The sequence below is a fragment of the Dufourea novaeangliae genome, unplaced genomic scaffold, assembly GCF_001272555.1.
Source record: "Dufourea novaeangliae isolate 0120121106 unplaced genomic scaffold, ASM127255v1 scaffold232, whole genome shotgun sequence".
In the NCBI taxonomy this organism is placed as follows: domain Eukaryota; kingdom Metazoa; phylum Arthropoda; class Insecta; order Hymenoptera; family Halictidae; genus Dufourea; species Dufourea novaeangliae.
In genome coordinates, this window is record NW_015374105.1 from 88,418 (window position 1) to 103,701 (window position 15,284).

General features: G+C 29.9%; 4 protein-coding genes across 5 annotated transcripts; 1 reads left to right on the forward strand and 3 right to left on the reverse strand.

The window, feature by feature from the left end:
* Positions 1-497: 497 nt before the first annotated feature.
* Positions 498-5,592, forward strand: LOC107190827 (two pore calcium channel protein 1-like). The gene is made up of 12 exons (XM_015579710.1): positions 498-749; positions 1,114-1,328; positions 1,427-1,591; positions 1,662-1,787; positions 2,492-2,799; positions 3,095-3,375; positions 3,467-3,685; positions 3,763-3,879; positions 4,167-4,506; positions 4,582-4,883; positions 4,962-5,068; positions 5,145-5,592. Exons 1-12 carry the CDS (start codon positions 647-649, stop codon positions 5,382-5,384), a joined length of 2,523 nt encoding a protein of 840 aa, XP_015435196.1. The 5' UTR covers positions 498-646; the 3' UTR covers positions 5,385-5,592.
* On the reverse strand, positions 5,591-7,082 carry LOC107190823 (mevalonate kinase). Its single transcript, XM_015579707.1, has 3 exons — positions 7,020-7,082; positions 6,020-6,939; positions 5,591-5,906 (listed from the first exon to the last, which is right to left on the reverse strand). Exons 2-3 carry the CDS (start codon positions 6,905-6,907, stop codon positions 5,640-5,642), a joined length of 1,155 nt encoding a protein of 384 aa, XP_015435193.1. The 5' UTR covers positions 6,908-6,939; positions 7,020-7,082; the 3' UTR covers positions 5,591-5,639.
* On the reverse strand, positions 7,033-9,754 carry LOC107190824 (bolA-like protein 2). Its single transcript, XM_015579708.1, has 3 exons — positions 9,662-9,754; positions 7,266-7,360; positions 7,033-7,181 (listed from the first exon to the last, which is right to left on the reverse strand). The coding sequence occupies exons 1-3, from the start codon at positions 9,722-9,724 to the stop codon at positions 7,085-7,087; spliced, it is 255 nt and encodes an 84-aa protein (XP_015435194.1). The 5' UTR covers positions 9,725-9,754; the 3' UTR covers positions 7,033-7,084.
* Positions 9,755-11,643: 1,889 nt separating this feature from the next.
* On the reverse strand, positions 11,644-14,240 carry LOC107190831. 2 transcript variants are annotated; one of them, XM_015579717.1, is made up of 4 exons: positions 14,084-14,240; positions 13,594-14,007; positions 12,289-12,390; positions 11,644-12,087 (listed from the first exon to the last, which is right to left on the reverse strand). In XM_015579717.1, the coding sequence occupies exons 2-4, from the start codon at positions 13,729-13,731 to the stop codon at positions 11,755-11,757; spliced, it is 573 nt and encodes a 190-aa protein (XP_015435203.1). In that variant the 5' UTR covers positions 13,732-14,007; positions 14,084-14,240; the 3' UTR covers positions 11,644-11,754. The 2 variants fall into 2 exon arrangements, with proteins under 2 accessions (XP_015435203.1, XP_015435202.1); XM_015579716.1 differs by having other exon boundaries at positions 13,594-14,240.
* Between the last annotated feature and the right edge of the window lie 1,044 nt (positions 14,241-15,284).

The following is a 15,284-nucleotide window of genomic DNA, read 5'->3' on the forward strand; positions in this document are numbered from 1 at the left end:
TAAAAATGCTTGGTTTTACATACGCATAACTTTTGAAGCGCTGGATTCCTAAACTTAAAACTTGCATTTTTAGATTCTACTCGTTGAGTACTACCAGAAGATATAAAAAGAAGTCGATAATTTTTGGTCCGGGGAAATAAAGTTCAGCCAAATTTTCGAATGTGAAGATTAATGAATTAATCATCAGTTTTTTTAATTATCCTTAACTGAAGTTGTCATTATTTGTGTGAGATAGCTCCTGAAAATATAACGGCCCACGAATCAGTAGGTAATATTTACTGATTGCATTTGTTACGTTACATCATACAAAAAAGTAGGGAATTATCATATTTTCGTCTGCAAAGCTGTTAGCCTTGCGACACCAATGGTTGAAGTGGATAAAATCCACCTCGTATAAACGCGCTTGCGTATCAGGAGCGAAACGTCACACATAAAAGAATCGAATAACATCGCTTAGTGTTATGACATTATAATATGTAATATTTGTCATACGAGAATGTACACGCATCACGGTACAAGTTTTTAATTTAATACAACTGGTGTTCAGTTTCTGAGGAGTGACAACGTTGTGTAGTCGTTAAGCTAGCGTAAATAACTACTCGTTAACAAACGTGGATACATATGACATGTGACACATCATTTTCAAATGTCTTCCCCTAAGCCTACCGAATATTCAGCCAATTATCAACGCTTTAACGATGATGCAGATCTATCACTTGAGCAGGACACTTCTCAACGATCATGTCAAAGTAAGCTACATTTATGAGGCCATTGTTGGCCATTGTTAAATAAATTCATTCTTTCGTTAATTAATAGTTTATGCTCGAAAAATTAGATCTTGGTGAACATTTAACTACATAAATGTAGTCATTTTTTCTAAGATTTGTTTTGTTTATATTTATAAAGATTTACTAATTGTTCTTCTAGGTTTTTTTTATAATGAGTGCATTACCTTTTGTCCTTGTTACAAATGCTTATAATAATTATATAATTACTGATATAACATCAAGCATTTTTTAGAGATAGCACAAAAGTATTGAGCGACTTCAAGTATTATGTACATTTTTATGTATCTTTTATTGTAGTTATTTTATTTTTTTACTTTTATTTTAGAATATGGATCAATGTTATCATGTTCTTTCTCAGGGAACAACATAAATTCACCAGTTAGCAATAGTGAAAACAATCAGTTTCATCAAAAGATTGAGACTGATGAAGTAGAAAGAGAAACCATGACTGATAATGCTGTGCTTCCCTTGCATGATTCCTTTTCAGATCATGATTTATATTGGGAAATGAATTATCATAAAGCTGCAATATTTTTAGAGGTATCTATATTTATTCTATTTCATTCTAATAACAGGGCTTATCACATACTCTTAATATTTATATTACGAGAATTATTAAAATGTAACTATTTTCATAGGAAGGTAGGAACAACGAAAAGTTTGAGTCTCATCCAAAGCATCCAAAAGATTTACCAGCATATCTATTAGTTCATAATAATTGGTACTATGGATTAGATTTATTGACTTCACTTTTACTTTTGGTTTTGGCTGTGGTAGAAGAGCCAGCTGTACCATTATTTAGAGTAAGCTGTCCACTTAAACAATAGTTTCCTCTTATTATATTATCTCTGCAGTTTATACATTTTGTTTTAGATACCAGTATGGGCACACGGATCAATAGAACTTTTTGCTTTGATGATTATAGGCATTGAATTAACTTTAAAATTAAGATGGATTGGTTGGGCAACTATGTTGAAGCATAAAAGAACAATGCTGAAGGTAAAAATATATTTTTGTTCCTTTTTCTTTTTTTATAAAGTTATTCGAATTTCCTAACAGCAAGGAAATAGAAAGATTTCATTATATGGTTAGATTGCAATTCATTTCAGCTTCTTTGTCACTGCATGTAGAAGTAATGTGTAATAGTATGGTTCTTTTCCATTGAACTGATACAAAAACAATGAGGGTACTAATGAGAAGATAAGCCAACAACTACAAGCTGTTTCATTTGACATTTTTAATAAAACAAGTCTGTGATAAATATAGAGTTGCTTATTGTTTCTTACTATATTGTATACAAGGTGTCTTATTTAACATGACCCAAAAATATTTTGTTCTTTTAATATTACAGAAAAATATGAACAGAAAAAGTTCTCTATAATTAAAAAGAATGGAAAGATTTTGGTTAATTACCTTAAGTAGGATAACCTGTATGTAAAAAATTATATTTAATATAATGTTGAGTACATATTATTCATACGAACATCTTTATTAGAGTATTAGGCCACTGTTGACAGACCATAATTCTATATGGTGCACTTATACATATTCATCTTTCTTATGCAATGGTATAATAGTATTTGATTCCGATAATACATTTATGCAAGATTTAATAGACTCAGAACTTGCATACATAATGACATAATATCAACTCATCAAATTGCAATTTAGTTCAACGAAATTACACTAAATTTTTGTTACAGTGTATTACATTGGCCATCATGTTTTTAGAGGCAATGACGGTTTTAGTAAGGCAATCGTCACATTTTCGCGTGACACGCGCTTTAAGGCCTATCTTTTTAGTAGACACAAAATGTTTCGGAAATGTACGAAGATTTATAAGACAAATATTGCAGACACTCCCTCCAATTTTGGATATGTTGGGCCTGCTTTTATTTTTTATTACACTTTACACAGTATTGGGTTATTACATGTTCTCTGACATGAATCGATATTTTTCCACATTGCAAGATAGTTTTGTAAGTCTTTTTGTCCTTCTCACCACTGCTAAGTAAGTACTATCACGTATATGTATTAGGTGTATGCAAAAGTAATTGTCGTTTCTCTATTGAAAATCTTTATTAATATTATAATTTATAACAATTGTATAATGATGATGTTTCATTTTTTATAACATTTCTGATTTTTCTGACAAAAGTCAACATCTCTGTCGACAAAATGAAACGAGACCACACCCCCAAATTCAACTGCAACAGTCGTTACTTTTGCGTATACCTAATATTATAGCATCATTGCATATTCATAAAAAATATATTCCTTGTCCAGTAATGATGTGACTTCTTTAGTTTTCCAGATGTAATGATGCCTTCGTATTCAAAAAATAAGTGGTATGCAATATATTTTGTTTCTTACTTATCCACAATGTTATATGTGATGATGAATTTGATGTTAGCAGTCGTGAATGAAACATTTACAGCCGCTGAACGTGATAAGTTTAAAAAGTTGTTTTTGCATAAAAGGAAAGCATGTCAACATGCTTTCAATTTACTAGTTTCAAAACAGAATCCAGATAAAATGCGATTCCGTCAGTTTGAGGGATTAATGCGATATTATGCTCCAAATAAAAGTATGCATGAACAGAAATGTATTCTAAAGAAATCAAATAAATAAAATTTATCTTCATATGTGTATATTATGTGTAACAAAATTGTTTGTAGGTATCAAAGATATTGTTTTAATGTTTCGACATCTGAATGCATCCGGGTCTGGAGTGTTAAGTTCTGAAGAATTTTTAAATATTTATGACACAACAATACTTCAGTGGGAACCACAATATTCCAGTGTACCTTGGTATCATAGCACATCTCAGCCTATGCAAATTCTTTGCACTGGAGCTCATGCTGCTATAAGATGGTCCTACTTTGAATCTGTGATGTGTAAGTTTGTGAAACAAAATCATGTATAGTTACTTTATCCTTTATTACAAACACTAAAGAGTATGAATAACTTTCAGATGTAATGATTGTTGCGAATGGTATTACTATGATAATAAGAATATTGCAGCCAAGTGATATTCTACATAGTGCGCGTCTATTTGCAGCATCTTGGGATACTTTCCTTTTTGGGGGAAGTACGTAAAAAGTAGTTATATAGGTCGCTGATTCAGTCTATTAGTAATATTTTTGTCATTCCGAACAATAGAAAAATGAAACTACTGGATTTTATAGTTTCAAGGACTATGCAATTTACCACTCTATAGAATAAAAAGAATGAAATTGCCATTGTCATATCTTTTTTGTACAGAAATCGTCTTTGAAACTTTAACCAGACATTCTGGATGGAGTTAGTGATCCATTCTGTATGAATCTTATTATTTAACTAAGATTACAGTAACTTGAATAATGTTTTTGATTACAGTATTTGTGACTGAAGCACTGATTAAAGTATTAGGCCTTGGGACAAGATGGTATCTTAGCTCTGGATGGAATCTTTTTGATTTAGGCACATCTGTAATGACACTCGTTGCTGCTTGTATTTTACGTATCTTTCCATCGGCAACATTCTTTGTTTTATTTAGACCACTTAGAGTTTTACGATTATTTAAAATGAAGAAAAGATATCGAGACGTTTTTGGCACACTTGTTATTTTAACTCCTTTAATGTCTTCCACTGCAGTGGTCATGCTTGTTTTATACTATTTCTTTGCGATCATTGGAATGGAATTGTTCGCTGGATACAATATGCGAAACTGCTGCAAGTATGTAGAAATAATAGATAGCTACAAACAATCTGATTTTATATTGTATGTTACATGACTGCCATATTTTGACAGAAATACAACCGTTGAAGATTTTTACAAGTATTCCGCCAACGAAAGTACTGCATTAGGATATTACTATTTAAATACTTTTGATAATCTCATAGCCAGTGGTATGACGCTCTTTGAACTAACAGTTGTTAATAACTGGTTTATATTGATGAATGCATATGCGTTTACTGTTGGCATGTATACAAGACTATATTTTATGGTATTTTATCTGGTAACAATGATTGTGTTAACGATTGTAGTGTCCAGTTTTTTGGAAGCATTCCGATTTAGAATACACTATAAAAAATCAACATCTAAACGTGACGGTAATTACATTTTCATTGTTCATAAGATTTTAATGCGAATAAAGCTCTTATTAATTTGATGTACGCATCTTATCACAGAAGAGAAAATGCTCCATGAAGAAGTAGAACTGAGGTGGGACGATTTACAATGTATAATAGAAGATTTTCAGATTCTAGAAAAGCTAAGGCCTTCGCTCATAGTCGGTGTAAGTTTATACAAAAAAATTAGTCTGTGTAAATAGACATTTTCTGTTACTTTGTGATTCTGTAAATTTATTGTAGGGAATCACTGTTTTTATTGGATCGCGTCCTCGAACGCGAGAAGTTTTGCAGAAAAAAATGTATACGAGTGAACTTAACGAATGGATCGCAGAAGCAAAAGAGACTGAAAGACTTTATTTATCAAATCCTGTATATAACGCAGATGAGAACTTTGGGGAGGATGGAATATCTGATTCAGATCACCTTAGATCCAGTGGAAACTCGCGAGCGACGTATCGTAGTACATCTAATGTTCTGTAGTCTTTAAACATAATAAGTCCTATCATTATCCCATAATTTTCATGTTACATATCTTGGTAATGTGTTAATTTAAATATTGGAATATAAAAGTTTAACTTGTAGCTAGTGTACTTAACCGAAATCCAGAAGACAAGTGTAATGAAATAGCCCACAGTATTTATTTGTATCGGTATAACAATAAAATTTACATAAATACGAAAATAGTACAAATATTTTTCAGAAATTACAAGTTTGGAAAACATAAAAAAAACTTATTTACTGTTGCTTATGAATTTGTACACCAGCACCTCCTAAAGTTGTTAATATAACGGTAAATCCATCTGCAATTAACTTTCGTGAAATACTTGCAATCGTTTCTGGCTGGGTGTCTGGTAATAATAAAATATATGCATATCCACCGCCGCCAGCACCCGTGAGTTTCGCTGCTAAAGCATAATTCTGTGCTTCTGCACAAATTCTATCTAAAGATGGATGAGATACTTGACATGTGGCTAGCAATCCTTGATTCATGTTAATAAGCGTCTGGAATAATATGATATCCGTTAAGAAGATCTGAATAAATTTGCAGGCACTAAGAACAATAACCACTTTCTGCAATAGGTAGTAAATATTATAAATTCCAATAACATACTTACCATTAATTGTCTGTATCCTTCGACAAGAGTTTCATTATTAGTACCTGAGGCATTGTTAATTTTTTGTATAACTTTAATTGCTTCTTTTGCTATGTTATCAATTGAATCTATAATTAAATCAATAATAGCAGGATATTTGTGTTTCAGTGCTGCCATTTTTTCTACTAATGCTTTTGTACTTCTGCTTACTCTTGTGTCTACTAATAAAATTCTCATAATTTGCGTGGTGGCTATTGTTTTTATATAATCGCCCTTTTTAAATTCTATCATTGATCCGTATGTACAGACAGAATTATCTATTCCAGATGGAGTGCCATGCATAATTCTTTCACAGTTTAGAGCATATTTTGAAATAATATCTAAATCAGAAATGTCAAATGGCTTACAATTGTTCTTTTGTAAACGTGACCAATGCAAAAAGCAGGCAGCAATACAAACTGCGAACGAAGCAGAACTACCTAATCCAGAACTAATTGACAATTCAGTGTTTAACTGAATTTGAAACGGTTTTATATTCATTTCATCCTTTTGTGTAATATAAATAAGAAGGTAAAACAATACTTCTAAGCTTAATTTTTGCTGTAAATTAAAATAACCAATGGTACTAACAAATTCTTTTATTTGGTTGTAAAATATTTCATAATTTTCTGCAGATGTTGAATCTTTGTTAGTTAAAAGAAAACTTTGCACTTGTTGTAGCGGTATAGTTATGAATAAATTTACTTTAGGAAAACATATTTTAATTACTTGTTCTGCTTCTAGCAACTCAGAGAAATCTATAACTGTACGTAATCCTAAACTAGCTGCAAGAGCAGTTTTTCCATATACTACAGCGTGTTCTCCATAAAGAATGACTTTTCCTGGTGCAGATACTTTGAACTGAATCATTTTTGGTTGTTTCAGGTTTTCTTGCCTAACGACTAAGGGGAAAAAATTTATTTGGAAATTAATTTAGTAGAATGTTAACATAACTTTTGCATAAAAATGTATAATTTTATACCTTTTGTAATATAATATAATCAGTTAGTAAGAAACACTATTTTAAAATCTGTAAGACAGAATGGATTAACTCTGCTGCTTTTCCCACTGTTCTAGAGTTAACGTTTTTTGAGAAAATGCATGAATTATTTTAAGTTCCTTTTCCAGCACTGCATTTACCAACCTGAATTGTCGATAATAAATATGTACACAATGTGTTGAATATAAAATGCTAGTTTACCAATTGAAGCATATAAAAATGTAATACCTATGACGTTGGAGTAATGATTTGTCCTGAAAAGCTTCTGAAACCACTACTACAGAAAACTTAGCTCCACAACCATCAGACTGATCTTCCACTTCCTGTAACATTTAAAACAAAATAAAAATAAATCGATGTCCAGCTAATTCTATTTTACAAAATATAGTATCAGTTACATTATTTAGTCTGCAAGAAAACTTATATTTCGTTATTGCATAATGTTAACGTTTGTGCTTTTGTCACACAAGGTGTTTTCAAGACAGAATCTATTTTGCTACTGACATACATTGAACATGTATGAGTAATGTTGCTGTTATGCTAATATAGTAAAGTAATATTCAGTAACAGAGCAAAGTTCAGATCCACATAGAAGATTATATAATTTACACAAAGGTGGAAGACTCTAGTATTTGTCAGTGATGATAGCAATGTACATTATCGATTTTATTTATATCAGTGATCTATGAAGAAATCTAACATAATAAAACGATTACACCATTACTAATAAGTATCTTTATGATGGTCCCTTTGAATTAAAAAATATGATACCAATTTAAATAAATGAATTTATTTCAAATTTATATATTTTTTTATACACACAATTGTTTATAATTAAAATATAAATAGAACACAATGAAATGTCCACAAGAATATACAGAAATTAATAATGGAAACAGATCTGGATATTTATTTGGAGGTTTTACAAAACCACTAGCAACAGACAATATTATTACCCCTATAATTGAGTTATAGAATAGGATAATTAACAAAGGATTATAATTTAATAAGCTATTACAGTTATTTTTCCAGTAATACTCTATACCTTTTTCTATTTTTGTAAAAAGTGATTTATTCTTATTGGGTTTTATTACTTTTGTTTGAATTTCTCTTTGTGCATTTCGTTGTGAAGTTTTATCAACAAATAATTTGTTCTGAGTCAATATGTCAGGATATATCCAAAGAGTAGAAAAAATGTAAAATATTAATGTAACCCAATATGTTAAATATAAATTATCTTTTATGAACAAAGGTAACATGCTAAAATGTGTAATTATTAGAAACCAAAAAGAAGGAAACGGATCATTTTGAAAATGTAATAACACTGGCACCACAATAAGCAGAATTGATTTTTCATGAACTTGAAATGAAAATAGAAAAAATGCTAATGCACAATTGATGAGAGAAATGATGAATCTCTGTTTTTCTGGATTTAAATATACATTTATACAACTTGGTAGAATTGCGAATGTTGTTATTACCAAACAAATTTTAGCTAATTGTATATTTGTAAACGCAGTATGTAATTTATAAAGAACATTGATGGTACACCAAATATTGGCCACTTTATCCTCAAATACACCTCTGGCAACTGGAAATAATCGAAGAATAACACTAGTAAATGTTTCTAAATTCTTAAGAAATGGTAACCATATAATAATAAATGTAAAAATTACTGTCAATGATACACAGAATAGCATTCTCAAATTAAATAACCAATTTTTATTTCTTAAAGGTGAATATTTTCCAAGAATGTAAAAGAAAATTGGCAATGCATGATACAACTCCATTTGTTTATAATTTAGTGCTGCCACAAATAAAAATGATCCAATAATAAATGAATTTTGAAGTACTGTTGCAACAGCACCGATAAATAGTCCTAGGGATATACAATTGTATTGGAAGTGACCATGATCTATTAATATCAGACCTGGATAAATCAACATTACTAGGATAAGACAATGCTTTGTATTGAAACCAAATAAATTACTTTCTTCTGTTTCTTTTTTTGGTACTTCATTCGTTAATACAAAGTATATTATTGCTGGTAGGTAGAATAAAATGTCTGCAAATAAGGCAGTAAGTCTCATGAAATATTTGTGATCTTCAGAAGAAAACCCTCTTGACTCATGTAATGTCACATATGAAGAATTGATCTTATTAGCAATATAGCCCAATATGAAGCTATGATATGCTGTTAAAGGAGGATAGTCTAATCCCCAATATTGTAAGTTATTGTTTGTAGTATTAATATACCATTTCTCAATGGGCAAATTAAATGTAATCTCTTGCCAATGTCGTTGGGCCTCATAGTCTCCAAACATTGGAGGTTTTTTTTCACCACTATAGGCATAATATGTGACGCACCATCTTAAAAGAAGGGCTAAAAGGGAAATTAACATAATCTGCATTTTCCCTTGCATTTTTTAAGAACATATGTTGACAAGTGTTCCAAGTACTTTATATCCAAATACACCCTTGGTTGGAATTAGTAAATGTATTTCAGAAAGAACTTCTATATAGCAACCTACGTTTATGATAGAGAATTCAAGGTTAGAAGAAATACAACATAAAAAATGTACGAAGTGTGTCTGCAAATGTAATAAAAAATATAGTATACGTACTACGTGTGAAGCGTTCAATCCTTCGATTAATTTATTTTTAATATAACTCTCAGAATATGGCATATTTAATCATTCACTTTTTAAAATCGTAACTTCAGCTTGCCACTCTTTGTATACGTGGACGCTAGTGTAAGTATATACATACATAGTATACTTTAGATCACTGTAAATCACTTTAAATACGTAGTTTTATTGTATCTGTTTTTTATACATGGTATACAAATGAGTAAAATTTGTAGTAAGTTCAAAAGACGCAGCCATGCAAAATATTTTATCTTCACGTTTACATAATTACTTAAAAATTTGAATTATCCTTAAGTGTATAATGTGACCTCAAAGCAATGTTTGAACTCGTGAAATTTGATTATATCGTATTCATCGATTTTTGGATTATCGATTACTTGCGCGATGTCACAATTTCGGAAATTTAATTAAATAACATTTTCATGACTTATTACAATGACCGGTATATTGTTGCACATTGTTCATATTTAATACTAATTATATGAAAAATGTTGATGTTAATAAAACTTGCTTCTAATAGACCTTTTTTGAAATAAAAACAAATTCACAGTATATATTATACATGCATGCATATAAGCACTTGCATTCCAAGATGCACATTTATTTTATCAATATATTTTCCAACAAAACTATAATATCTAAAGATAAAGAACTAAATCGATGTGGATCAGTTATAAAATGAGTGTAAATATTCTTTTCTCAAGCGTTATTTTTATTTTTATTCGATCAATACAGTTGATGTGTCGGTTTAAATAAATGCACATATATATTATTATATGTGTATTGTAAAAGATATACTGCAAAATAGAAGACAAAAAAATATTAATTATAAAACTTTGAGAAGTTTTACACAATGGCAAATATTGCTGGGTCTACCAATGTAATTTTATTTAATGGGATTATTAAAAATATATGAATTATATCTAAAGAAGCAAATTACTATATAAGGTAACTAATATGCAGATTAAATCAGACAAGTTATCAAGTAATTTTGATCAAATTGAGCCAATACTAAATATTAGCTTTTCAAAAGTACGTTCATTTGTTATCACATAGGCACATTCGTTGTTTTTGCATGTGTGTAAAGAATTCTGAAGGTTATATAATACTATAATTAACAACTAATTTATATTAACAGCCGATGTAAAAATATAATTTAGTCTTAAAATATAAATATTATTAAGTAAACATTCTATTTAGGAAACTCGTCTTTTAAATAAATATAACAATAATAACATTGTATTTATAAAAATCTATGCTAAAGAAAATTGATCACATATTTAACAAGCTGTATTATGTACATGTCACATCAATATTGTCCAATACCCGAATTTAGGTATCAACTGGTTGCTATGATATACATAACAGTAATAAATTATCTTCAACAATTGCATTCATATTATATCAGTAGGATATTTCTTGTCAACCTTTAGAAGGGTATTACATGCATAACTTATAAAAAAATTTGTTTCTTAAAGAGATAAGTTAATGAGATTACAAGTTGAAATTGTAATTATGACTATTTCTATTACAATATTGAACAAAAAATACATACACTGTTTTTTTAGCAGTGTAGTAACAGGCTTCATTCTGATTGTTTTAATAATTCTTTCATAGAAAGAAATACGTGAGTGTGTTTTTGAAGAACTTATTGATGAGGTTTCATATTCACAATGAAATACTACTGTGCCTCAAGTATTACACACAGGAGGTTGTGTTATGACAGTAAACTTCATTAAATAAAGCAGTTTCCACTTAATTTTAAATATAATCCATGGTATGATAGCAAATTCTTCAACAGTATAGTTATATGATTTTATAGAAGCACTCCTTTTTTTTTTAAGAATATGTCTAGAATATATGCAGAATGCACCAACATTGAATTAATAGACTCTAAATCTGACAAACATTTTCATGAAACAGTTCTCTGTCTCTTTAAAGAGTCATGATTGAAGTCTACAATATGCATATGTCTTTGGATATGCAGTATTAAATTGTACTTTATCAAGCATATACTAGCTGCAATAGTCCTCACAATTATAGGATAATATGCTTTGAATGCATATTCATTATTTCAGAAATTTTTTCATTTGTTTTGTTTGATGTTGCATACTATATTGAGCATTTTCAGCTTTTGTAATAAGACAATCCAGTTTATCCAAATGAGATCCCATTTTTTCATTGATATCTATTTGTTTTTGTGTTGTTGAGTTCGACTTTATATTTTCTATCGTTTTTTCATCTTTTGATAAATCTACTGTCAATTGTTCTTCATTTATTTCTGTCTCATTGATAATATCCTTCGGCTCATTGCGATTTCCTTCAGTAGTTTTACGATCTGGTGTATTGTTTTTAGATCCCACTTTTACTTTTAGTAAAGTACCCAAACTGCCACAAACAGTCTGCAAAATGTTATAACATTACAAAATAATAGTTTACTTTAACAAATATTTTACTTAGGTATAATTATGTAACTATAATTATTAGGATCATCTTTTGTTTAAATATAATAAAGTAATCATTGAGTAAAATTAACATTTGCAGTCCATTCGTTTAGCATTGATCTTAATTAAATTTAAAGGACGTATAATTGATTATGTAACCTTGAATCTATTAATCTTCTTTTGCGTTGCATTGAGAATGCTGTTTAGTTCATCCAATCCACCACTAACGCGTTGTGCAGCTTCATTTGAGGTATCCAAGTTCTACAAATTACACAAGAATCTATTTTATTTTATGCAAATAATACAATGAAAATATAAATCATACAGTGACTTAGAGATGTATTAGTGACCAATTAAAAAAATCGTTATTCCTATCCCACTGTCATTACTACTTGTGCTTCCAACATTTTTGCCCATCTTATCTCATTAAGACTATATACATATATATGTGTTCGTATGTGTCTCCAACTTGATATTACGCACAGACCATTTATAAAAAATAAAGTGAAATTATTCGTTAATTATTAGGTTTATAGATGTATATAAAGATAATATATATAATAGATAGATAAATATATATAATAGGTAGATATATTTGACCTTCAAATCTTCAAAACACCTCCACTTACAAAAAAAAATATATGCATTACATAATGTATGCGTCGAAACCATGCAACTTTTCTATAAAAAATGTTTTCATACAATGCATACCTTAGAAGTTATATAGGGTGAACAAGTTGCATGGACCACCCTGTATACATGGTATATATATATATATATATATATATATATATATATATACACATAGATGTATATCATCGGAATAAATAAATTGAGGGTAAGGGGACAAAACTAAGTATGTTACAAAATAACTTTATTGAGAAAAGTAAAACAAGAAGGTTCAATGAATTTAGCTATATCGTACATAAAATGAAGATTATACCTTAATTAAGCATCACAAAATGATGATCAATAAAATAATAATTATTTTATAGTAATTTTATTTTTTTCTCAAGTTTAAACACTGTATGGTACTGAAACAAAATGAGAAATTTTCAATTTATTTCCATATTATTATTTAACAACAAAAAAGAAAACCACTTATTTTATGAGATTAATAGTCAGATACTTTGTTCCTTCCTTGCTTATTATATGTACATGTGGGAATGTCTCTTAAAATAGCTGTTTTTTCACAGGAAAAATTTTTTTTTAGTATACAGTGGATATTCCCTGTTTTTAAACAAAACACCAGATCTTTAACTCTATTTTATGGAGAGAGTTTAAATTTTGTAATCTTTATGATTTGATAGTTCTGAAGTCCCAGTTGCCACAAACAAAACGTGCTATAAAATGGACATTCCTCGTTTTTTCCCCTTACCTTTCAAATATGATACATCTCAATGACCAAATTTGTCAGTTTCTGTATAAGTATGTTCCTTTCCAGTAGGCAATAAAGATGATTACCTGAATGATCGTATTGTCATTATCGTCATTAGTACGATTTTTCTCTATCGTCTGTGTCTCTTTCCACTCCTCTTCACTTGGTATTGGCAATCCTAGCAATTCTGCTCTTTCGCACGCGTGAATATAGGCTTGAGACATTATACCGATTGGTAATTAATTACACGATACTAATTAGGATATAAGAATAGAATACGAATCTATCTTATATCATTTTCCATAGATGTTGGAAATTCACGGAACATCAGAGTGTGATAAAGACATGTATCTGCTCGGGGAATTCATGTCAATCCATGTTTCCAGAAATCGTGCGCAAACTCCGATAGGCAGGGGTAGTTACGTGAAAAACCAGTACGATTGTATAACACTTGCTAGAGACCTTACTATTTTGATGAAACTTCACAGGTTTGTGATAGTCTGAAAACCGAAGACATATGGTAAATACATATGCTTGTTTTGGTTGTTGTAAGATAAAAAGAGAAAAACTATTTACACTTAGGGATGAATCGATACAAGTAAATACGAGACGAGTACTGATCTGTATATATGTATTGTAGTGTAGTATATATGAATCAATATGGATACGGAATGGTGTACTTCCCTATGAACACACTAACGTCAGATGCAGTGATGCCAAAATCGTGGAACTTGGTTCCAGTGGAATTCAAATTATGATTTTAAATCATTCAAATATGTCGTTGAATTCGCCGAGTTTTGTTTGAACAACAATTTCGCGGATAACAGTATGAATATTGGTGGCAATTTCATTTCACATCAAGCAATAAGAAAGTACAGTACCAGAATGCTATCATAGGGACCATAATATAGCAATAATAACTTTCTTGTACGTTGAGTAGGAGTTACATAACAATTCGTGACATATTTCAAATTTTTTCTGTAAAATATGTCACGAATTATTACCTTTTTCACATAATACCTTAATACTTTATTACGCAGAATGTTTGGAAGAATTGATTTATAATAACTAATAAAAGTATTTTATTCCATGATATTTCAATATCATTCATAAAAATAACATAATTAACTTTGAAAACTTAGAAGATACTTCACGTACAAAAAACTTGTTACTGCTAAGTAATAGCCCTCTTCATACTGAACAACCTCTATGAATAAACTTTTCTGATATCTCTAAAAATAACGGAGATAATTAATGTAACCGTAAAGTGCGCATATCCAGTGCACCCTAGATATAGCTGCGTGTCAGATGCAGTGATAGTGATGGCAGAATCGTGGGTCGCTTTACCCCCACCACTCCCCCACTCCGACGTACCATCGTCTCCCACTATGACGTCCCGGTTACCCCCACTTTGAATATATAATAGAGTTAGATAAGTAAATATAATAGCAACATAAGTAGTTCATAAGTCTTTGTATTACAATTTAAGATTATTAGCACATAGGATAAATTCTACAATCATTATAACCATAGAGAATAAGAATAAAAAAGTATTGATAAAGGATAAAACGTGAATTATTTCCCCACGATATACACAAACAGGCACAAAAGAACAGAGGAGACAGACCTTGCGCTCTCTAGATTCCCACGGATAATGATATCTAGGGTGAGGATAGGGAATAGATAAAGATATAGGAAGGCGGGCGGGAAGCGTGTCAAAATAGCGTGTAAGATAAGAAAAGAAAAAGAAAAATAATAATAAAAAAAAAAAAAAAAA